This window comes from Schistocerca gregaria, chromosome 9 (genome assembly GCF_023897955.1).
Source record: "Schistocerca gregaria isolate iqSchGreg1 chromosome 9, iqSchGreg1.2, whole genome shotgun sequence".
NCBI classification, from domain to species: Eukaryota; Metazoa; Arthropoda; class Insecta; order Orthoptera; family Acrididae; genus Schistocerca; species Schistocerca gregaria.
Genome location: NC_064928.1, coordinates 73,156,185 through 73,182,630, shown reverse-complemented (window position 1 = coordinate 73,182,630; position 26,446 = coordinate 73,156,185). Strand labels below are relative to the sequence as shown.

General features: G+C 40.6%; 1 protein-coding gene across 1 annotated transcript in view; it reads left to right on the top strand.

Annotated features, from left to right (window-relative positions):
• Positions 1-25,450, top strand: part of LOC126291430 (uncharacterized) — a 127,350-nt gene extending 101,900 nt beyond the window's left edge. Inside the window, exons 13-14 of the mRNA XM_049984945.1 lie at positions 17,379-17,472; positions 25,305-25,450. Coding sequence (XP_049840902.1) covers positions 17,379-17,472; positions 25,305-25,360 — 150 coding nt within the window. The 3' untranslated portion in view covers positions 25,361-25,450. The remainder of the gene's footprint in view (positions 1-17,378; positions 17,473-25,304) is intronic.
• The last annotated feature ends 996 nt before the right edge of the window (positions 25,451-26,446 follow it).

Sequence of the window (26,446 nt, the reverse complement as noted above, 5' to 3'; positions counted from 1 at the left end):
TCATAGTATTTGCACATTTTGTACCTGAGGCAGGATGCAGGAATCAATTTGGTGTTTACTTTGTGGATGTGGAAGACTATCAAGCCCATGAGTGCCCATCATTAACCCATAATGTGGGTTTGATCCAGGGCTGGTGCACTTCCCTGTGTCCCAGAAGCAGCTGTTTTAATGTTCCCAGCTGTCTGGGCACATAATGAAGGGAAGTATGAGGTGTAGAAACTTTAGATAAAGACCAAACCATGACTACGGTAAAGAAGTTCAAGTGAATGTAGGTTGCAGCTGGTATACAGGAACGAAGCAACTTCCACAGGATAACTAGTGTGGAATGCAGCATCAAATGAGTCTTTGAACTGAAGGCCACAATAACAACTTGAGGAATATGGTTCTTGCTGAATTGTTATATTTTGAAATGACTTACTTTTCTGACTTCATATCATCTTGTAGTTGAATGCCTCCAGCAAATTTTATGTGATGTTTGATCAAAAAGTGGCAGGAATATATTAATTTTATGGGCTTTATATATCCAATTTTCAGTTTTTTTGTATTGTTAGTTCATATGTTCCTGGTGTAGGTTTGCATTTTCAGCTGTTTTGATTATTTAGTTTATTGTTGACAGTCAAAAAGGTTTCATGTGTTTCTGAGTGCTGAATGAATTTCTACCTTCAAATAGGATGTATGAAAGAACTTGCATTAAATTTTTCTTGAAAAAGGGTATGAAGCGCAGCACCACATTCAAAATGATGATTGTGGCTTTTTGCAAATCTGCTATCAGAAAACCATAGTTTACGAACATTTCAAAAAGGGTCAAGAAGACATTGAAGGCAATGACTCTCCTGGATACCCTAGCACATCAGTTACTGACAACAGTCTGGAAAAAGTAAAAATACAGCTCTGGAAAATAGCTGAACCACCATCATGAAGGGTGCTGATGGTGTTGACATATCCTTTGGCTCATGCCAAGCAATTGTCTTGGATGTATTGGGCATGAAACATGCAGAAGCAAAGATTGTTATATTGAACTGAGAATGACATCATACAGACATCACTCAGGAATTGCTAAATGAAGTGGACAACGATCCAGAACTTCTAAGGAACATTATAAGAGATGGCAAAACATAGGTATTTGGGTATGACCATGAAACCAAGGTCCCGTCATCCCTATGAAAACTACCTGAAGAGCCAAGACAACATTCAGAGAGTTCAATCACATGTGAAGGTTCTTCCCACCATTTTCTTCAATTACAATGGGATAGTTCATCATGAGTTCCTGCCCTACAGTCTTAGAGTCAATAAGGGATTCCACCCAGATGTTATGCACCACTCTTTGAAACTGCATTGTGATAATGCTCCCACTCACATTTCAATGCTTGTTTATCATTGTCTGGCAAAAAACAAAACTGTTATTTTGCCTCAGCTGCCATATTCACTGGACATGGTCCCCTGTAACTTTTTTTTTGTCCCAAAAACTGAAAATAACCATGAAGGGTTGTTGTTTTGAAACTACTGATGACATAAAAACAGAACTGCTGCAGGAGCTGAAAATCATAACAAAAAGTGAGTTCCAGAAGTACAGGCTGATTATACTTAAAGTTAAACTTTAAAACCTCTGTAGAAATGACACCACTCATCAGAATGATGTCAAATTGCAATGAAATATTATCAGAGAAGGGGGAAAACATATGGCAGACAAATTTTCGTACAACAATGCCTAAGTTGTACATTTGCAATAAACAAACTGTACTATTCAGTGTGCATGGGTGTACAGGTGTGATACTGTTAGTTATGTAAGCCCATCCACCATGGCAAGGTTTTATCGCATTGAATGGGAAAAGTCAGTTTTTAATTCCCTTAGGCCAAAAATCACATAAAAAGCATCAATCAAAATCAAATCGGATTATTGATTTCCATGTGACTGGTGCAAAACATGTTCAATACAATGCCCACTGTTTTCTGCAACAAGTTGAAATTGAGAAACAGCACATTCCACAACTGGTCTAAGTGTTTCTGGAGTCACATTTGGAATGTGTTGTGCAATTCATGCCTTCAATGCAGCCCACAACCAGAAGTCACATGGATTCAGATATCGGGATGGCCAGGCTATAGGGAAATGGTGGCTGATAATTCTAGCATTTCCGAAATGGTGCTTCAGTAGCTGCTTAACTTGATTTGCAGTGTGCAGAGGTCTGCCATCTTGCATAAAAATGATCGCATCTACACATCCACCATGTTGGAGAGCTGGAATGACATGGTTGTGCAAAAGACACTCATAGCGATCAGTGACGGTACAGGTAACAGGAACAGAAGCACCTGACTCTTTGAAAAAATATGGCCCTATGATAAACGATGCCATAAACACATACCACACAGTGACCATTTTAGGATGAAATGACACTGGTTGGTTTGTGTGTGGATTTTCCATTGCCCATTTTTGAAAATTCTGTGTATTGACACATGGTATCAGATGGAACTGAGCTTCATCTGTCCACAAAATCTTCCATGGCCAATCATTGTCCACTTCCATGCCAGAAAGAGATTCTAAAGCAGAGATCTCTCTTTCTGGCAGGTCAACAGGAAGTAAATTGTCCACATGGGTAATTTTGAATGGATAGCAAAGAAAGATGTTTTGTAGGATTTTACACACTGTGCTCATTGCTGTGTCCAATGTTCTGGCAATGCTTCATGCACTACACATTTGTACACCATCACTCATCTTCTCCTGCATTGCTGTGGCCACTGCTTACACTGACGTTGAATCAATCCATTGCCTCCCTCTGCCAGCTTCGACACCAAAAAGCCCATATTTTAAATTTTTAAATAATTTTCTCCAAACCCATGGCAGTCACTGGACCAACACCTTTTTTCAAACACTTCAGTGTCCAGAACTTCTGCAGAGCAACGTTTGAACAGTCATCATTCTTGTAATACAGCTTTACAAGCAGAGCACAATCCTGCATTCAGACAGTCATGGTGAATGTTGCATACATGAAAGCAGGAAAAGCCATGAACCTGGAATGTTTATACCAATGTCAATGGGTCATGTGCAAGACAGGTGTTTTCATTTACGTACTCTGACACATACAGCACCATCTATTGATCAGTTTTCACACTATTTTTGTTTTCGCCTGCCTTACGTTTTCGCCCACCTCTAATAATATTCCATTGCAATTTGATGTCATTCTGACCACTGGTATAATTTCTACAGCATTTTGAAGGTTTAACTTTAGCTACCATCACCCTGTATTTCTGAGATTGGAAAAAGTGCTGGCACAAATGTATTGCATCTGAGGGGGATTACTTTCTAGGGGACAAAGTTGATGTTGACGAATAAATAAAGATTGTTTGAGAAAAACAAGAATTCTCATTACTTCTTGATCACAACTCATAAAATTAAATACTGGGTGTGCCAGGAGGAATGGCCAATATTAATGGATATGACAGTTATACTCCTTTGAAGCAAAAAACTTCATACAGATATCTGCTCTATTCTGAATGGTTTCTGACATAGGACACATTTCAGGGAACATCTTAACTGCACAAGTAAGCACCTCTCTACCTCTCTCTCTCTCTCTCTCTCTCTCTCTCTCTCTCTCTCTCTCTCTCTCTCTCTCTCTCACACACACACACACACACACACACACACACACACACACACATACATACACACACATACACATACATATGACCACCAAGAATAGATGAAAGCGCATATCAAAGACTGTAACAGCCTTTTCATTCTGCCTGTCTGTAACTCAGTTTTTCATTCATTCATTCACACATCATGTTCCATAACTCCAGCCATGAAGGATTGCCTTCAGCGATGTGAAATGAGTCAACCTATACATAATAGCCACTGAATAGGTCTAATCTACTCACAAATTATGATACTCACTTCTAAATTACTTTAATGATCTGTATTAGGGGAAGAAGTGGCCAATATGGTCTACTGGGTAGAGCACTAGACTCTGGCTATGGGGGTTCCAGGCTCAGTTCCAGTTAGGAGCAGATATACTTTCCTCATTCCAATCCTTATGGGACTACCACAGGTCCACTCAGTCTGATAACAAATGAGTCCTAGGGATCTTTTCCAGATGTGAAAGGTGGCCAGGATGCTTGACTCACCACCTGCACCCTGCTAATAACACAGTGGAGAATGGCTACATTTTTTTTAGTTGTCAGTCTATTGGCTGGTTTGATGTGGCCCACAATGAATTCCTCTCCTGTGCCAATCTTTTCACCTCAGAGTAGCACTTGCAACCTACATACTCAGTTATTTGTTGCAAGTATTCCTATCTCTGTCTTCCTTTACAGTTTTTACCCTCTACATCTCCCTCTAGTACCATGGAAGTTATTCCATGAAGTCTGTTAAGACTTCATATTGTACTATCCCTTCTTCTTGTCAGTGTTTTTCATATATTCCTTTCCTCATTGATTCTGCAGAGAATCTCCACATTCCTTACCTTAACAGTGCACCTAATTTTTCAGCATTCTTCCTCAGCACCACATCTCAAATGCTTTGCTTCTGGGTTTCCCTTAGTCCATGTTTCACTACCATACAATGCTGTGCCCCCAGTGTACAGCCTCAGAAATTTCTTCCTCAAATTAAAGTCTTTTTTTTTTTTTGCTAGTAGACTTCTATCAGCCAGTGATGCCCTTTATGCCAGTGCTAGTCTGCTTTTTATGTCCTCCTTGCTTTGTCTATCATGGGTTACTTTGCTGCCTAGGGAGCAGAATTCCTTAATTTTGTCTACTTCATGCTCCCCAATTCTGATCTTATGTTTCTCACTATCCTCATTTCTGCTACTTCCTTCTCTTTACTTTCCAACCATATTCTATAAATCTAGACTGTGCATTCCATTCAGCACATACTCTAATTCTTCTGTCATCAATAAATTTTATCATTGACATCCTTTCACCATGAAATTTAAATCTGCTCTTGAAAATCACTGTACTGACAGAGATACCAATAACCCAGTCATGGGCTAGCACCACAGACTTTACATTTTTTTATTAGGAAATAAACATATAGTCTGAAAAAAAGAAAAACAATCTGTGACATGCCTTCTCTTATAGTACCAGGTTGCCAGTTTACCTACGCTCTCAGAAGAAGGAAAGAAATGCAACACACTCAAGGACAAGATCATTTTACTGGCAAGTGAGGTGACAGGTACTCCATCATTATAGGAGTATATGATGCTAAAAAGAAAGATACTACCCGCATCACAATAAAGGCTGCTCAAACATTCACATCAGTATACAGTGTACCCCCTCTGGTGGCAATGCAGGGATGTATTACCATATTCAATCAATCATAAAGATGCCAAAAGGTATTCTGCAATAGAATGTCGCAAGCATCTTGCCTCTTTTGTTGCAATTTGACAATGGTTTTTACAGGCCCGGAGTAAGTTCCCACTGTGTCATGTCCCATAGGTGTTTATTTGGCAAGGGATCTGCTGATCTTGCTGGAAAAGGTATTTGCTATACAGCATGAAGAGCACATTGCATCACAGTAGCCATAGGTGGACATGTATTTTCCTGTTGAAAAAGAACATTGATCACCTTCCTACCAAAGAAATAGCAATAGCGCATGGAATACAGCCTGTGCAATGCAGCTGGAACTGGTCGATTTAGCCTACAGAAACACTAAATGTAACCATGAGTTCTAATTGATGCCCCCCTCCCCCCCACCCACCCACACACACACACACACACACACACACACACACACACACACACACACACACACACAATGTCATGAAGTGTGGGAGGAGAAATGTGCTTTGTGGGTGAATGGACTCATGAATACCAGGTGTAGAAGTATGAAACCAGAATTTGGTTGCAATAATTACCCATCTGTTGTTTGAAACTAATAAACAATATTTTATTGAAAATAATCTCCATTGCTATGTATACATTTCTTCCACCTCTCCAGCAGCTATGGATGTCATGCCAAGAAAACAGTTATTTTGAAGTGAACAAGTCAGGAAGTTATTTTCGTACATTTTCATACAAATTGAAGCATTATTCAACAAGAGCGTGCCCCAGTGATACAAATAGTTGATAACTGGGTGAAGCCTAGTGTGGAGAATAAGCTGAATGCCCTAGTATTTCCCAACTGAATGCTTCAATCATTTCTCTGGATTGTATGTGTACTGTACATAACATAAAAATAAGATTCTTACCTTTAATATTATGATGTTGATACTTGGGTTTATGCTGAATCAGACAACATTTCCCATTTATGTAGTTTACTGCTCCTCATAGTCAACTGTAATAAACACCTTGAGATAAACTTGGATCCAAAGAGCTAGTATATTTCATCTCTTTGTCATAAAAATCATTTACAATTAATTTCACTGTGCAGACAATATACAATTTTCAAAATTTCTCATGTGACAAATAATTTAGTATTTCCAACAATAGTTAAAACTCTATAATCTTTTCATAGAATTTACTTTCTAAAAGAAATATAGTTTCCTACTTTTGACTCTCTTTATGTTGGTCATGAAAGATTTTGCACACACAATGGACTTTAACACTAACCCACACATAATGGTTATTTTTTTAATTGCAGCTGATAATACACATTCTAGTTTTCTTCAGAGAATCTTATGTTAATTTATTAAATGTTCATTTACATGGCTTTGAAGAAATAAGAATGTAGATACTGCATGTTTTACCTTACATTATTAATTCAACATTCATGTAATAAAATTTGTGAATAAAGCAGAAACTTGCTTATATATTTTTCTTAAAAATGTTATGCCACAACACAGCAGTACACCGAAATACTAAAGTCCCTAAGAGGCAAGCTTTTGACTATGAAATACCAAATATTGATAAAAAGGTATTGTACACTACATATTTCTCTGGCTGAATCAGATATATTACAGCATACAGTCACTCCTCATTTCGTGCTCCTCCATTTCTCTCTCTGTGTCTCTCTCTCACAGAATTACAATGTATTGGCAAATTGTAAAGTTTTTATTTGTTGCCTCCGAACTTCTTTTCCTTTTCCAAATTTCTCCTTGTTTTCTTTATTGCTTGCTCAATGTGCACATTGAAGAACATTGTGGGTAGTCTACAATAATCTTTCATTCCCTTCTTGACTACTGCTCCCTTTTGATGCCATTTGACTCTTACAACCCTGAGGAACATAAATCAAATGATATTTGACATTTGTAACACTCAATAATGGCCTAAAGCTGAATTCTGAATTGTCTAATAAAGCATATCATACAGTCAAATGACAGTTACATCTCTCTGTAAGTTTTATATGACTCGGGCTCCACATAAAGAAAAATCGTCAATCATCATACAGCTGAAAATTACCATTTCAAACTTCTAACACACAGATAAAACTTTATGTGTGTAAAGTACTACATACAGGACTAAAGATTATAATAAAGTGACAGAAGAAATATATTTAATATGGTGCTTGACTCACTGAAATGGTGGCTCTACAATCTTTTGATAATATATGTCCAATTACTCAATAGAAAAATTCATGGAAGGCAGTTTGACAATTTGAACAAAAAATACATTTGTAAATACATTTAAAAATTATATTGTGCTTAAGGTAAGAGGTGAAGTCTATGGCACAAGCCCATGACTGCTCCTATTCGAGTCTCAACCCGAGTCCTCCAGGGCCAGAGTCTAGTACTCTACCAGCTAGGACTCCATGGCACATGATACTGCATTTTTTGCAGTTAAATTAACCTTAAAACTTTTTAAGATAAACAAAAAAATTAAATAATTATGTTTTATTGTATTATTAACTTCCTGTTGCATTACAAACTAGAACTATAAATAGCAATGTAGAAATATAAGTAGCCTAAATAATGTCAAATTTGTCATTTCTTCATATTTCATGAGGGGTATGTAAAAGAAAAAGGTCCAGAAAAATGCTGTGGGTGTAACTGAAGTCTTTATTTGAAAGTAATCACTAGAGGCCTGAGCACAATTGTCCCACCGTTTCACAAATCGGAGGATTCCCTCCCAGAATTCCTGTGGCTGTGACAGGATCCAGCTCTCCTCTGTGTCCTTCAGTTCATTGTCCCAGTTGAATTATTTTCCTTTTAGATGTCTTTTTAGTGGACTAAACACATGAAAGTCATGGGACAACATGTCCAGGCTGTGGGGCAGATGCTTAAGCTGCTCCCCCTTAAACTTGGCCACTACATTTAGTGTGACCTTGAAGGCCAATGGATGCATGTTATCTTGGAGCAGAATCACCCTCCATGAGCAGCCCAGGCAGGCATTTGCTCTTTGCAGACTTGCTTATGCTACTCAGGATCTCACTGTAACCATAACTATTAAAGGTTTTTCCGTGCTTCAGCAATTTGAAGAGTATCAGACCTCAGACTTCGAAAAAAGATGGTGAGCATCAACTTGTCTGCTGAGATCACAGCTTTGAATGTTTTAGTGGGAGGTGACAACACATGCTTTGTGTCCCTAGATGGCTCACTATGTTATTTCAAAGTGTCATATGAAAATTTCATCTGCTTTGGTTGTTAGGACATTTTTGTACCTTTTCATTTGAATACTTCTTATATTTTTCTCTGTTTCATTTTTTGCATACAAAAGGCACTTATGTTTCTTTTTAAACTTTATGTGTCTCCTGTACAGCAAATCAGAAAATTTGAACATTGTACATTTTGAGATAAATCACTTGCATTTACATTTACATAAATGAAGTCTTAATACAACTAGCAGTAAGAGGCTTAGCCAAATTCTGCACATTGAATTTGAAGAATCGAGATCATCCTCTTAGGGCAAAAGACAGGCAGGTTTTCTGTAGGCTGAATCACTATGTTCTGATGGCACCTTCCCTCCTGTTCCTTTATTACTTTTGCTAAAGGAAAAGAAACTGTGGCTCCAAAATTTAATAATCAATATATATTGAAAACATTTATTTTATTTGTGTTATGCTAGTCATATTTGTGGGACAAGTATATACATTTATGTAATTACAGCACAGTCTAATACATGCAGTCACTATGTTGCTTCTCATTGTTATCCACTGTGATAGATGTATGTCAAGCAGACAGCATGTGAAACTGTCAGTTACACCATCTGCAGAAAGCAAACTGTTTGTGTTGGTCTATATGCTGGTTTTGACAAACAGAAATGCGTGTGAAGCAGTAAACTGTAGGAAAAACAAAAAGCAGTTTTAGTGTTCCTATGAACACTGTTGTGAATGTGAAAATTACTGAACAATCAGTTTAATAAGCCACAGCTGCAAAATACTAACGCGAATTCTTTACAGATGAATGGAAAAACTAGTAGAAGCCGACCTCAGGGAAGATCAGTTTGCATTCCATAGAAATATTGGAACACATGAGGCAACACTGACCTTACAACTTATCTTAGAAGAAAGATTAAGGAAGGGCAAACCTACATTTCTAGCATTTGTAGACTTAGGGAAAGCTTTTGACAATGTTGACTGGAATACTATCTTTCAAATTCTAAAGGTGGCAGGGGTAAAATACAGGGAGCAAAAACAATTTACAATTTGTACAGAAACCAGATGGCAGTTATAAGAGTCGAGGGACATGAAAGGGAAGCAGCGGTTGGAAAGGAAGTGAGACAGGGTTGTATCGTCTCCTCGATGTTATTCAATCTGTATATTGAGCAAGCAGTAAAGGAAACAAAAGAAAAATTCAGAGTAGGTATTAAAATCCATGGAGAAGAAATAAAAACTTTCAGGTGCGCTGATGACATTGTAATTCTGCCAGAGACAGCAAAGGACTTGGAAGAGCAGTTGAATGGAATGGACAGTGTCTTGAAACGAGGATACAAGATTAACATCAACAAAAGCAAAACGAGGATAATGGAATTTAGTCGAATTAAGTTGGGTGATGCTGAGGGATTTAGATTAGGAAATGAGACACTTGCAGTAGTAAAGGAGTTTAGCTATTTGGGGAGCAAAATAGCTGATGACAGTCAAAGTAGAGAGGATATAAAATGTAGACTGGCAATGGCAAGGAAAGCATTTCTCAAGAAAAGAAATTTGTTAACATTGAGTATAGATTTAAGTGTCAGGAAGTCATTTTTGAAAGTATTTCTATGGAGTGTAGCCATGTATGGAAGTGAAACATGGACGATAAATAGTTTGGACAAGAAGAGAATAGAAGCTTCTGATATGTGATGCTACAGAAGAATTCTGAAGATTAGATGGGTAGATCACATAACTAATGAGGAAGTATTGAATAGAATTGGGGAGAAGAGAAGTTTGTGGTACAACTTGACTAGAAGAAGGGATCGGTTGGTAGGACATGTTCTGAGGCATCAAGGGATTATCAATTTAGTATTGGAGGTCAGTGTGGAGGGTAAAAATCATAGAGGGAGACCAAGAGGTGAATACACTAAGCAGATTCAGAAGGACGTAGGTTGCAGTAAGTACTGGGAGATGAAGAAGCTTGCACAGGATAGAGTAGCATGGAGAGCTGCATCAAACCAGTCTCAGGACTGAAGACCACAACAACAACACAATGAACACTGTGAATTCACAAGGTATGACAAACATAAAATTAAATAATGAGGAACAGTAATTATTGCTGGATTTTGATTACCTAAGAAAGCATAAAATGATGTTGATGTTGATGGAAGCAGAACCACTGCCATCTGACTTCTCATTAGTCTGTTAACCCTCTGTTTAAAAAACTAATATTAATTTTGGGGTATATTTTTGTGCAAGTATCATCACAAACTTATACACAACATTTCAATATCTGCTACGCACATTCTCAATTGGTTTCACTTGCTTCTTAACAGTATAATGACATAAATCTGCACTGATGTACGTATATACTCACAAAATTACTGTGAAGTGTATGAGTGAGGGTACTAAGCATGGTTCCACATGATGAGGTTTATTCCCATTTCAGTCACATATGGAGCATGAGAAGAATGACTGCTTAAATGACTCTGTGCATGCTGAAAATGGTGTAACTTTGTCTTCATGGTCCTTGTAGAATTGATATGAAGGGGAATGAAAAATATTTCTAGATTGTTCACTTAATACTGGTTCTGGAAATAAATGAGTCATTTTCCTATCTCAGCTGCATACGGGCATTGCATTAAATGCAACAGTGACATGTAAAACTTTGTATCAAACTGAGATTCAAACTTGGATGCTCCACATCTCTAGAACAGTTACCTTTGCCCCCAGGGGCTCAGATTCATTTGTCGGGTACAGGCTTGGCGACCCCAGGGTTCCCGAGCTGGGGAATGGTAAGTGCCGCGAGTCCCCTATCACCGTAAGCTCTGGGCACACTTCAGTGATGTGGAATGTTGTGTGTCTCAGGGAATGGGAATCTCGGCTCGACCGCCCGGATCGTGAGGATGGAATAAACCTCTATAAACAACCCCTCAAACTCAAGGTGTGCTGCATGCTGATGAGATGCATGGCTGTTGAGGTGGAACAGTCGTTAGCGGGCAACCTCTGGGCAAACATCCGCACCTCAGTTGTATAAGGCTTACCTAGGCATACGGGGCTCTGTCTAGGTGGACTCCTATTTCCCTAGCTGCTCGTGGGACCGAGATGGAAACCTCGAACTTTTATTATTCTCCTCCCAACGGAAAGGGTGGATCATTTTTTTGAACCACTGGTGGATTCTAGCACCCAGTCCAACAAGAGGGCTCGTGTAGCCAGTCCTCCTGATTCAGTTGCTAGTAACAGAATGCAAACTGCTTTGCAGAATGTGTTTCTCATAATTAAAAGCAAGGAGGGAAGTTTCGATAAAGTATCACCATTTTGTATACAGAAAGGCTTAGAAGTCATTGCTGGCACCTTAAAATCTGTCAAGCGCTTGTGAAATGGCACCTTTTTGTTTGAAACATCTAGCTTCCAGCAAGTCCAGAACCTTCAGAAAGCACAATTTCTTGGAGAGTTTACAATAGAGACTGAATTTCACAACACCTTGAACTACAGCAAGGGTGTTGTGACTTGCAGAGATCTCGTTGACATTTCCCAAGATGAAATGAAGGCTGAATGGTCCCAGGAAGGAATTGTCGATGTACAACACATTATGAAATGGGTGGATGGTGCTCTCATGAAGTCTGACTTATTTATCCTTACGTTCAACAGCCCCAAATTGCCAGAGCATGTGAAGGCAGGTTTCCTACGTCCTACCCCAACCCCATGCGGTGTTTTAAATGTCAACACTTTGGACACACTACTCTCAGCTGTAGAGGGGAATCCACTTGCAGGATATGTGGTAATGCCACCCATGAGGGAGTTGGTTGCTCCTCTCCTCCCAAGTGTGTCAACTGCTCGGGGGATCACTCTGTATGGAGTAGGGAATGCAGAGTTTTCCTTGAGGAATGGAAGATCCAGGAGCTTAAAACCACAAAACGCATCCTGTATGGTGAGATAAAGAAACTGTACAAGTCCATGAAGCTGCCCATGTTCACTGTCTCCTTTACTTCCATTCTGAAACAGCCAGTCTTGAAAACTGATGCCACTACACAAACGGAGGTTGCTATTGTCAGCACAAGCACCTGCGTTTGTCAATGTACGTGTGCTGCTGTCGTTCCTGTGAAGCCTGCTGCTCCCCCATGCCTTCTGACCAGGCCGTGGTAGCTGACATTGTGGACCTTCCTGCGCCTTCCCGGGTCCAGTCTTGTGCACTGCCCAGCACTGCTACACCCCCTACTGCTTCTGAGGTTTTGGCTCCAATGCCACCTCAGGCCAAAACATCTAAGCCAAAGCCAAACACAAAGACTCGTCCGCTGGAGGAGACTGAAGTTTTACGGTCTGCTGATGTTGATGTCATTCTCTCTGGCATCTCTCTCGACTCCTCTTCAGAGGCGATGGAGGTTGATTTCAGACTGGGAGAATCATCTTGCCCCAAAACTGAGTCCCACCTGTTGTGGGCTCTCCTCCCCAACAGAAAGTGAGGATGAAGGTACTCCCACCCTGATAGATGGCTCCTATTATACAGTGTAACAAGAATGGATTCCAGGTACATGTGGAGGAACTGAACCTCCTAGCACGGCAACGCCCCCTGTGCCTGTGTTTACAAGAAATGCATTTAAAACCATCTGATGCTCCTGTACTATGGGGCTATACGTTATATCGCAAAGATGACCTGACTGGGGAAAGGGCCAAAGGCGGAGTCACCGTGATTGTCAATAATGACCACCACTCCTCTGCTCTCCCCCTGGATACTGACCTGCAAGCAGTTGCAGTTTAAATTCATTCACGTCAGAGGCTTACCGTTTGCTCCCTTTATTTACCTCCTCTGGATGCAGTGAATTTAGAGGCTCTCACAGATCTTATCACACAAGTCCCCTGCCCATTTCTCCTCGTGAGTGACTTCAATGCCCATCATGCCCTGTGGGGCTCCATTTCTCTTTGCACTCGAGGTCGAGTTTTGCAGACCCTCTTAACATCTCAAGTGTTGTGCATCCTCAACACTGGTACTCCGACTCATTTCTCTGCTGCTACTGGGTCATTCTCAGCCATTGACCTATCTTTCTGCTTTCCAACCCTTACCGACTCTGTTCACTGGGAGGTCCTGACGACCTTCATTCCAGCGATCACTTCTCCATCCACATTCATCTCTTGGATGGTGTATTTCTGGAGAAGAGGCCACCATCATGGATGATTGGCAGGGCTAACTGGCCACTGTTCAGTCGGTTGGCTGTCTTTGAATGCCACCACAGAATATAGGAATGGGTGGATCACATCACACTTGTGATCCAGCATGCTGCTGACCTGTCCATACCAAAGTCTTCTGGCCCTCTTAAGCGGCGCCTTGTGCCTTGGTGGACAGAAGAGTGCCATTCAGGCATCCAGGACAGGCGTGTGGCTCTTCGATGATTTAAATGCCACCCAACAGCGGTCAATCTTTCTGCCTTTTGAATCGCGAGAACCAGGGCACGCCATGTCATTAAGGACAGCAAGAAAAGGTCGTGGCAGGAGTTCCTGGACTCCATCAACCATTCCACTTGTTCCAAAAAAGTATGGGAAGCCATCCAGAGGATTCACGGTAAATGCAGCCGTTTACCAATAGCTGTGGTCCTGAACCAGGGATGCCTCCAAACAACACCCAGAGCCATTGCTCAGATGCTAGCAGAGCATTTTGCACAAAGTACTGCCATCATTTCGACACTACCGTGCGACTGTTGAAAGAGCAAACTCGGAATTTCGGTCGAGCAGTTCTGAGGCCTACGACTCCCCTTTCTCCATGTGGGAACTTGAATCATCACTTACTGAGACTTCTGACACTGCACCAGGTTACGACAGTATCTGGTACTCCATGCTTTGACATCTGCCAGCGGGGTCAAAGGAAATCCTCCTCGAATGTTTTCATCTCATATGGCAGACAGGAGTGTTCCCAATCTCATGGAGGGAGGCATTCCTCATCCCTCTCCTCAAACCAGGAAAGGACCGCACATGTCCCAGTAGTTATCATAGTATTGCTGTGACAAGCTGTGTCAGAAAGACCCTGGAATGGATGGTTAACCGTTGTCTGGTCTGGCTGTTAGAGACTAGAGAGCTCCTTAGCTGCTCTCAGTGTGGATTCCGAAAATTTTGGTCCATGGTTCACAACCTGACCCTCGTAGAGGCGGCTATTCAGCAGGCTTTCCTCTGTCAGCATCACTGTATCGGTATCTTCTTTGATATCAGTAAGGCATATGATACTACTTGGAGACACTATTCTTGCACAACTGCATCAATGGGGCTTTCGTGGCCACCTCCCCATTTTCATTCGGTCTTTCCTGTCTCAGCAGTTTTTTCGGACCCGCGTTGGTAACACACTGTCTGATCACTTTGAGCACGAGAATGGTGTCCCCCAGGGAAGTGTTTTAAGCGTTACCCTCTTTGCCATAGCCATCAACAGTATAACGTCTACAGTGAGGAGTCCAGTACAGTGCTCCTTATTTGTGGACGACTTTGCTGTTTCCTGTTCCTCCTCCAGTGTTGCAACCGTGAGCCGTCAGTTGCAGCTAACAGTGTGGCGGTTAGAGGAGTGGGCTGCAAAGATGGAACCCTGAAGACATTGAACATCCTCAAGTGCTTTGGGGAGCGGACAGGGTGCAACTCCTTCAGTTTTATCAAGCTTTTGTGCGTTCACGGCTGGACTATGGGTGCACAGTGTATGGGTCAGTGAGGCCGTCTTATTTGCAGATCCTTGACGCTGTCCACCATGCTGGGATTCGACTGGCCACCGGTGCTTATCAGACCAGTCCCTTACCCAGCCTCGGTGCTGAGGCTGGGGAACCACCACTTACCATCCGGTGGCAGCTCCTGCTGGTGCGCCAGGCTTGTAAGTTTCTTGCAGCTCCCACCTTGCCTGCTCACCATCTTGTTCCTCATCCACCTCTGGACCACCTTTTTTTCCCATCGTCCTCGGGCTACGTGGCCGTTTGGGATCCGTATGCAACATGTGCTAGAGTCCCTCAGAGTGGAGTCTGTACAACCTCAAATCCTGGGTTTTAACTCCTTCCACAATGCTTACTGAAGAGGCCCAGACTGATTTTAGATTTATTGCAGTACAAGAGAGATTGCGCTCCTGCCACCGTTTTTAATGTAGCATTTTCTGCCATTATTTTCTGCCATTTTATCTGAGCACCATCAATTTAAAGCTGTTTTTACGGATGGGTTGAAACAAGGGGATTTCGTTGGTTGCTCAGTTGTTTTTTTGGATCATGTCCTCAAGGTCAGACTCCCTCAGACTTTTACTGTCTTTGATGCAGAATTGTCTGTGGTCTTGCAGGCACTAGAGCAGATGAGAGATTCTTCCTGTCCTAAATTTCTTGTCTGTTCTGATTCACTAAGTGCCCTTCACTCTTTGCAACGTTTGTGTCCAGCAGATAAAATAGTCCAGACCATCCAGGATGCCCTCCTCCATCTACAGAGATTGGTGAAGGTGGTGGCTTTCTGCTAGGTTCCGAGCCATGTTGGCATTGCTGGGAATGAAAGGGCAGGTCTTGCAGCCAAGAAGGCGTGTCTCGCCCCACAAGTATCTCAGTGTGCTATCCCCTTGCACGCACTCACCTCGGTGTTGAGCTCACGAGTCATGCGTCTGTGGGAGGATGAGTGGCTGGAAGTGACTGACAATAAGCTCCGTATAGTCGAGCCCACAACACATGTGTGGTGTACTTCCTCTCAGCCCCATTGATGGGATGAGGTTCTCCTCACTCGGCTTCAGATAGGCCACAGCCCTATGACGCATGGCTTCCTGCTCCGGCGAGAGGACCCTCCGATGTGTGGTGCTTGCGGCATCCAGGTCACTGTGCACCACGTTTTATTGCATTGCGTTTTATTTTCTGACCAGCAGGCCGCCGCTGACTTGCCAGCGCACCTGTCATCTCTTTTAGGCAACACTCGGACGAATGTGGTTAAAGTTTTAAAGTTCTGTGCCATGTCAAATGTTTTTACAAAGATTTTAGGGAGATGATCTTAATTTTCTCACTGTGCGACAAGCTTGCCCATATTTTATGTAAGTGGGCAGCCAGTGACAATTTAATGTGGCATTCTTGTTGCTACATTTTCCCTTTCCTAACGTTCTACTTTCTTATGTCACATTTTCCTTCTTTTCCTGCTTTCTTTGCAGGTGTGTTTCAGTTTTATTAGGTCTGTGCCCAATTGTTCCCTTTAATGTGTGTCAGGGCGTTGATGACCTCGATGTTGAGCACCCATAAGCCCCAACACACACACACACACACACACACACACACATACACACACACACACACAACAGTTACCTTAACTGCCTCAGCCATCCAAGCATGCTTCCTGACCAGTTCTGATTCCCACATGCTGCACACTACAGATGCCCATAGCTGCCCATAGCTCCTATTTTCTCTCAGATATTCAGCTGAATTTTGTAAGGATTCAGATGAGTAAGTGTATCTGCATAGAAGATATTACTTCACTATCAAGGTGTTCTTAAATACATATTTATATGTGTAATGTCTGAAAGGACAGACACCACATATATAAATATGGTTCTGGAAACTCTGTAAGTAAACTTTTATTGGATTATTAGTGTTTCAACATGAATGTATTTCTTTTGATCTTATGATAACAATTTGAAATTATTTGTTGTACTTTTTTCTCCAAAAACTGTGGTGTTTCGCTAACGTAAGTATGATCTCCGTTTGCCCAGCCACCTACTTCCAGTCAGTGATAACCACTGAATGAAATTAGTTATTATTTGTAATTTTCTATTTGAATGCCATCCATTTATTTCTACAGTTCTCTCATTGTTGACAATCAGTTTTTATGAACACACTGAGTGTTTGCATGCACCACAGCTCTGAATATGGCTTCTGATTCAACAGTTTCATTTGGTTAATAAGGAAGTTACTGCAGGAATGTGTTAAGTGACCAGAGTGACTTACAAATTCCATGTGGTTTGTCTCAGGGTCAAGAAGATGGACTGCAAACACAAACTGTTCAGGATGCACAACCCTGGAATAAAGAGAGTATTTCTTCATTTTTTTTACCCCAGTCCACAGGTAAGTCTGGTTTTGTGATGCCATTTTTTGTAAATTACCATTTAAAGACAGTGACCACTCATTAAATATGTAGTCATTCAGCACCTTTATATTCATATGAAAATAAGAAAACCATAGTTAGGCTTTGTGAGAAGCTATCAATTACAACACCACATTCGCATTTGTGGACTAATGGAAGCTGTGAGTTTGTGGTTAACATTGGCTGTAGAAACCTGTCAATACACTGAGGCATTAAAAGAATATATTCCTAGTAGATTTTATATCTTACTGTAGTATCATTTTATATCTTATTTGTTAACAGTCTACTCCATGTAAATTTTTTAAAAAAGTTTAAATATATGGTGTTTGTAAATGAACTATTCAGACTGATTGTTATGAGGCTCTGCTGTAGTATGAATTCAGTTAAAATCTATTTCCTGAAAAGCAGTCCCTGCATAGTGTCAAGCAAAATCAGAGCTGTGTAAATGCCACATTGACAGTAGAACTGCTAGTCTTGACCTCCTGTAGTATTTACAAATTCAAGCAAGGAGATTTAGTGATGTAAAGAACACAAAATCAACCCATCTGAAGTACATACATGTACAGTATTCTCCTGTTTATTTGTATTGTTTTGCTTCTATTATGATGTATTTTGACCTGGTCATTTTCACAACTAATAATGAGAAAAAAAGATCAGGAAATATTACACAGCAAAAAATAAACTCTTAGTATCACATCATAGGGTATCAGTTCTTTTATGCAGGAAATATGGACTTTAAGACCATGTGTGAGCTTTAGCCTTGAGAACAGAGTCAAGATCCAATTTTAACATTAAGTATCAGTTACCATATGTTACTAATATTGGAAAACTACTGCTTTCAGTTTTAAAACATTTTTGCATAGGAATCGGGAAAATGACAAATTTTGTAAAAATCATCAGTTGTGCATTGTGTTATTGTAAACTGCTGATTCTGTGTTATTTGTCATATTTTAAATAATTTAGGACTAAAGGAGACCATTCACTAAATAACAGAAGCATTGAGTCATTGAAAGGAGGCACACATAAAAGAGAAAGAAAACTTGCTACCTTTTGGCGTAAATCTTTTATTAAGCTAGAATACAACACACACACACACACACACACACACACACCTTTGCCATTACACTGTGCAAGCTGGAATTTCTGCGGGTGGACTAGGCCGAAGAAGTGGATGTGTCAGGTGAGGTAGGTAGAGGGAGGGAGAGGTGGGAGAAAAGATAAGGGCCTGGGTGTGGATAGCTAACTGCTCGGAGGGTTGCAGTGGGTTTGCTGGCTAGGAATGCAGGAGGAAGGACTGGCAGGTGCATGGACTAGGCATTTGATATACAGGCAGTGGAGCTGGATGGGTGTGGTGTACAATGAAGATAGCATGTAGGTATGGATTGGGTGGGGGTTGCAGGACAGAGGGAGGAGAAACAGCTGGGCAGAGAGTGTGCAGACAGTGAGTTAATGGAAAGCAACACCAGATGGGATATGGGAGGGCAGGATGAGTTACAAAGACAACTCCCACCTGCATAATTAAGAAAAGCAGGTAGTAGAGGTAAGGATCCAGATAGTCTGGTTTGTGAAGCAGCCATTGAACTTGAGCATGTTATGGTTAGTCGCATGTTGTGCCACTGGGTGGTCAATTTTGTTCTTGGCCATAGTTTGGTGGTGGCCATGCAATTTAATGGACAGCTGGTTGGTTATACTAACATAAAAAGCTGGGTAGATGATGGTAGATGATATTGCTTTCACAGGCTTCACTGCTTCTGGTGGAATAAGAGAAGCCTGTGGCAGACTGGAACAGGAACTGCTGGATTGGTTGGTTGGGCAGGTCCTGCACCTGAGCTTTCCAAAGGAATATGACCACTCTAGCAAGAGGTTGGGACTGGGTGTGTCATAGTGTTGGGCCACGATGTGTAGGTTGGCAAGGATTGTGGCAGGATGTTCCTCATTTCCAGGAGTGATACATAATTGTAGCCCTGGCAAAGAGTACGGTTCAGTTATTGCCATCCAGCGTGATAACAGAATGACGAGGGGTGTGTCCCTGTGTAGCTATCCATTACAATGAATGGTCACTTTCAACCTGTGGCCAACAACAAAACTGACTATCCAGTGACATTACCTGCAGCTGGGCTGAACATACTCGAGCTCAATGGCTGCTTTGTGGCCCAGTCCATCTGTATCTTTGGCTCCAACACCAGCTTTCTTGAGCTAAATAGATCAGAGCTATCCTTTAACACATCCGTTGCTCCCATAACTCTGCTAGTTTCAGTCTCCACTAACCCACTGTCTTCACACTGTCTACCCAACAAGTTTCTCCTTCCTCTGTCCTGTCACTCCCACCCAATCCACATCTCCTTGTTACATTCATCATACGCTACACCCCCCTGGCTCCTATATACATGTATTACATGCCTAGCCTGTGCGCCTACCAAAAAACCTGCTACCTTGATCTGAGCTGATAGCTACCCAACCTCTTCCTTCCTCCTGCCTTTCTCTTCTACTATCCTGGCCCCTCCTGCTCCACAATTAATGTGCCAAAATGCAATCCCAGTATTGTCTGACCAGCACAGTGTAAAGTCAAAGGTATGTGAACTTAGGAGAGAGAGAGAGAGAGAGAGAGAGAGAGAGAGAGAGAGAGAGAGAGAGTATTGTGTGTATGTATGTATGTGTGTACTTGTCCTCTAGCTTGAAAAATGATTTATTACAAAAACTAGCAAGTTTTCTTTCCATTTTGTGTATCCCTGTCGACGACTCAGCACTTCTGCTCCTCAAAGAATGACCTCCTTTACTCCTAAATTGTTTTCCTTGTGCCAGAAATTTTCCATATTATGAGAAATGATCATGCGTTTATAAATTATAGAAAGACTGTAACAACACAGTAATATTTATTTAGGGTAATATCACTCTGTAAGTACTGATTTTGTTAACATAATTGTTTCAAAGAAATGATTAGCCTCTTTGTCCAATAATACCTCATTTATGATCTCCAAATCTGCTGGTCATAAGTGACTGTCTGTTAACAGACAATGATTGTACACAAATGCAGAATTTTACAGATAAACTGTATTTGTGGATGGTAGAAAAAAACACATATCAATATTTTAAAATTTTCTTGATTCAGTTTCAGCCATTCAAGGCTGGGCACTTACCTTGTGAGAGATAGACATCCTGTGAATTATTACTAAATGCCTTCTCTGAAAATTATCTGGAACAGGTAGTTAGGATGCCCACTCATAATGGGAATGTACTGTATCTAATAGCAACAAATAGACATGACATCTTTGAGGATGTCCACCCCAAAACTGGTATCAGTGACCATGACATGGTTGTGGAAACAATGGTTACCAAAGTACAAAGGACAACTAAAACATGCAGAAAAATATACATGTTTAGTAAACTAGATAAGATTCAGTATCCTCTTATCTGAGAGAGGAACATGACATTTGCGGCAGCACAGGGCAGGAGCTTGTACAGGAACTCTGGCTGGTTTAAAAGAATAGTTGACTATGCACTGGATAGATATGTACCCAGAAGAACAGCTTATAATGGTAAAGAACCTCCATGGTATGCACTCACTCTAAAGAAACCTCTAAAGAAATAGGCATTACTGCATAATGGGTATAAAATAAAGCATGGGGCTATATGTGGAGAGATGCTAAATTAAATGCATTTAGCTGTCAAGAGATCAATGCATGGTCACTTCAGTGACTACTGTAGCAGATTATTGTCAAATTATATTTCACAGAACCCAAAGAAATTATGGTTTTATGTAAAGGCTGTTAGTGGCATCAGTCCCTAGCAAATGAGACTGAGACTGAAATTGAGGTAGCAAAGCACAAGATGAAATGTGTAACTCCATTTTCAAATATTCCTTTACAAAGGAAAATCCATGAGAATTGCCCAATTTAATCCACTGAAAGGATGAATAAAATAAGTATTTGTGTCAGAGGTGTTGAGAAACAGCTGAAATCGTTAAACTGAACAAAACTCCAGAGCCCAATGAAATCCTTGTCAGACGCTATGCTGAATTTGCAGCTGAGTTAGCCCTTCTTTAACTACAATCTATTTTAGGTCCCTCAAAGAAATAACCATGCCCAGTTCTTGGAAAAAAGCAATGGCCATACCTACAAGAGAGTTGCAAATAGGCACAATAAAAAGACTGTCACAAATAATCTTCTGTCTGTTGTCTATTTTTGATTAAGGTTTTGCTGGCCGCAAGCTTATTTGTGACAGTCTTTTGTTGTGCCTATCTGCGACTCAGCATCTGTGCTATATGGTGAATAGCAACTTCCCTTTTCATAATATTGTTACCTTCCATGCCGTATTTTCCATTGTTTGCTTTTTTTCCAGAAAGCTAGTAGAAGTGATCTACAAAACTCCCATCCCACATCCCTGACATCAATCTGTTGTAGAATCTTAGAACATATTCTGAGCTCAAACACAGTGAGGTATTTCAAACAGGATGACCTTCTCAGTGCCAACCAGCATGCATTCCAGAAACATCAGTCAAGTGAAACCCAAGTCCCACTTTTCTCACATGGCATACTGATAGCTTTGGATTGAGGCAGTCACATAGATGCAGTAGTTATTGATTTCTAAAAAGCATTTGACTCAGTATCGCACCTATCATTATTGACAAAAGTAGAATCATGTGAGGTATCAAGTGAAATTGAGGCCTTTTTGTTAGGGAGGATGCAGCATGTTATCTTGGTCAAAGAGTCGTCATCAGATGTAGAAGTAAATTCAGATGTGCCCCAGGGAAGTGTGTTGGGACCCTTGTTGTTCACGTTGTATATTAATGACCTTGCAGACAGTATTAATAGTAACCCCAAGCTTTTTGCAGATGATGCAGTTATCTATAGGGAAGTACCATCTGAAAGAAGCTGTATAAATATTTAGTCATATCTTGATAAGATTTAAAATTGATGCAAAGACTGATTTAAATGTTCAGAAATTTTAAATAGTGCACATAAAAAAAAACATAGTGTCCTATGACTATAAAATCAATGAGTCACTGTTGGACTCAGCCAACTCCTACAAATACCTGGGTATAACACTTTGAAAGACATATGAAATGGAACAATCACATAAGCTCCATGAAGAGTGAAGCAGGTGGTAGACTTTGGTTCATTGGTAGACTACTGGAGAAGTATAATGTCCGCAGCTCATGGTCGTGCGGTAGCGTTCTCGCTTCCCACGCCCGGGTTCCCTGGATTCGATTCCTGGCGGGGTCAGGGATTTTCTCTGCCTCGTGATGACTGGGTGTTGTGTGATGTCGTTAGGTTGGTTAGGCTTAAGTAGTTCTAAGTTCTAGGGGACTGATGACCATAGATGTTAAGTCCCATAGTGCTCAGAGCCTTTTTTTTTAAAAAGTGTAATGAGTCTACAAAAGAGACTGCTTAAAAATCAATCATTTGACTGGTTCTAGAATATTGCTGTAGTGTGTGGGACATATACCATAGGGGACTAACAGGAGATGTTGAACACATACAGAGAAGGCCAACATGAATGTTCACAGGTTTACATGAGAAAATGTACCAGCTATATCTTTATAATGATTTTTCGTCTCACACAACTAGTTCCGGTGGCACATTACTGTTTGGTCTCTAACACAGTGTCGAGTAGAGACTCCTGAGGAAAGCTAGTCCACATGCACTAGTAACAAGGACTCCACAATAAATGTGTCAAGGAAATCTAATAATCTTTTGGCAGTGGTAGGGCCTGAGGATAGCGATAATGTGCCACTGAAACTAGTCATGTGAGACAATACAGTCATACTCAAGATAAAGCTGTGGTGGTACTTTTTCTCATGTATATCATCAGCTGCAGTCCCTCATTCGTGCAATAGGATGGACATCCTTAAAAAGGTCACAGGTTTGTTTGATACATGGGAGAGTGTCACAGAGATGCTGAAGGAACTAACTGGAGAAGTCTTGAAGATAGATGTAAACTATCCTGAAAAGGTTGACCAGCGAAGTTTCAGTAACCAGCTTTAAGTGACACTGGGAATACACTACAATCACCTACATATCACTCACAACATAGGTATCATGAGGATAAGATTAGAATAATTACTACATGCAGAGATATTCAAACAATCATTCTTCCCGTGCTCCACACATGAGTGGAATGGGAAGAAACCCTAATGGCTGGTACAATAGGATGTACCATTTGCCATCCAGATCATTGTGTTTTACAGAGTATAGATGTAGATGTAGATTTAGATAACATGAGATGTTGTCAGTGATGCCGATCTTACAAGACAGTAGTCACATATTAGGGCTTTCACTGATCCATTCCTGCATGAAGCATTGGTATAATGATTTGTTAAACACCCCTGTGCACAATACAACTAGTCGTTGGTTTTGCTATGGCTACGGGAGCAATATGCAGAAGTTGTAATTTATTCTATTCAGTTTTTTCAACATCTCAATGATGTCGTCCCATAGGTCAAACAAGCCTTTAGCCATTCATATTACCCTTCTGGTGTGTACATTCAATGTTCCATGTTAGTTACATTTTGTATGGGTCCCAAACACTTGAACAGTATTCTAAAATGGGTTACACAAGTGTTTTGTGAGAAATCCCCTTTCTACAAATAAGCCTGTGTGATCTTTCCATTTAATATCCTTATGAATTGTTACTACAATGTAATTAAATGAACTGACTGATTCCAAAACTACTGACTCTGGAACTTACATTTTTGTGTACTTACGATAAGTTACAGATAAGCTACCAGTCTGAACCACTGAGGAATCTCATCAAGCTCTGACTAAATATTTGTGCTGCTTTTTTCGGACTGTATTTCTCATATGCAAGATGTCTGAGGTTACTATTAATATTTTCTCCCAAATTGTTAATATACAACACACTTCCTTGAAGGGATGTTGAGGCACAGATAGGCACAACAAAATGACAGCTAAGCATCTGAGCTTTTGGCCAAAAAGTCTTCTTCTTTAAGTAAACAACACATTCATGCAAAGTACAACTTCACACACATGATCCACGTCTGTGGCCACCTGCGTATGAGTTGTGCTTGTTTGAATGGCTGTGTGTTCTCTACTATAGAAGAAAGCCTTTTGGCCAAAAGCTCACATTTTTAGCAGTCTTTTTCTTGTACCTGTCTATGCCTCAAGATTTCCTCTATAGGGTGAGTAGCAATCTCACCCTTTTTATAATATTATCATTGTGTTGTGAGTCGTGTTTGGATACCTCGGTCAGTGGATCACTTACACACAAAATACAAAGGTCTGGCACATAGCTTAAATTTGTCATGAACTTCCAGCAATATCTTATCAAAAAATAATCTATCTTATGGGGCAGCTCTACCTCATAGCCTTTAACTACCAGCTGTGCCTGTTCCTGATGGTCCCAGCTGACAGCTCGGTTGTAATGACAAGCATGTCACCTTCCTTGGATTGCTTGTATTTTCACTGATACATACTTCACCCCTGCATCCAATGATTTAAGCACTTCTTTGGAAGAACAGTGTTAGTAACAACATAGAAAATTGTGTTATACTACAATATTTTATCTCTTAACTTTGTAGTTATAAAATTAAAGTACACTATCTGATGAAAAATAACTGATTAAAAATTATTGTAATTGCCTTGCTAAGTGTATATGTTAAGACAAAATTGCTAGCCAGTACTTTAAGGAAGAGGAATCTGTAGTACTGAGGATAGACACATATGAAAGTGGCACTATCTTGCTTTCACAGCTAATATTTCCTCTCTTGTACTGCAGATTTTGCTCCAAAAGTTATTAGTTTTCACAGCTGACTTTTCCTCTGGTATGTTTAAATGTAGACTTCTTTTTTTTTCAGATGAATCTGACATAGTAAGGAAGCAGGCACCAAGTCCACCACCCCCAGATTTTTAAACATTTATGTGTAAGGATGTCTGTAGTGAGAGTGTAAACTCCATTTGTAAATAATATTTAGGTCAATAGATTTATAAGTAATTTATTTTGTAGTGCAAATGTACATTATATACTTTTTGGTAGTAAAACATTGTTGTAAATAGCATCAGTCTTACATGTGATATCCTTTATTGCTTTGGCATCACTCTCATTTAGTGGGAGTGTGAATTAAAGGCAATATGTTGGTTTCATAGAAGACCAGCCAGGTTAGCCGAGAGTGCTAATGTGCTGCTTCCTGGACTCGGGTAGGTGCGCCGGCTCCAGCTTGAATCTGCCTGGTGGATTACCAACAAGGACTGGTGTGCCAGCCATCGTGGATATGGTTTTTTGGTGGTTTTCCATATCCCACTAGGCGAATACCAGGCTGCCCCCCCTACCCCCCAACCTGCCATAGTTGTAGACATTTGAAAAGGTTCACACTATTTCATGGCTTATACTCAATGCAGACAGCTGGGGTATACTAATTCCATCCCAGGGGGTACGGGGTGGCAGGAAGGGCATCCGGCCGCCCTCAGACACTAACATCACCAAATCCATAGCAACATCTCCAACCCCACATCGAAGCGGGACAAAGCCCAAAGGAAATGATGATGATGTTAGTTTTGTACAAAAGATATTCACAAGTATGCTACTATCCATAGAATGTGTCACTACTATAAGGGAAGATACAATCTGATTGCAAACAGTAGTCTCACAATTCGTAATAACCTTTTCCTCAGGAAAAATGACGAATGAGGAAAAACAATAAAGCTGTAGGAAAAGGTAAACTTAATATGTATCAAAACTGTAGTTTTTAATACTTTTTGAGCAGTCCTTGGATGAGGTGGAAGAGATAAAAATAAAATGTGGAGTTAGAAGTGACTCTTGTTAATTATTAATACGGAAGCATATAATGTGCAGGACTGGAATGTTACACATGCATTTGACAGGTCACACAAGTGTTAGGAGAAAATATATACTTTGAATAAAATAGTTGAATGATTCATTAGAAAATAATGTTGAAAATGTGTGTGTGTTTGTGAGGGATGGAGGGGGGGGGGGGGGGGG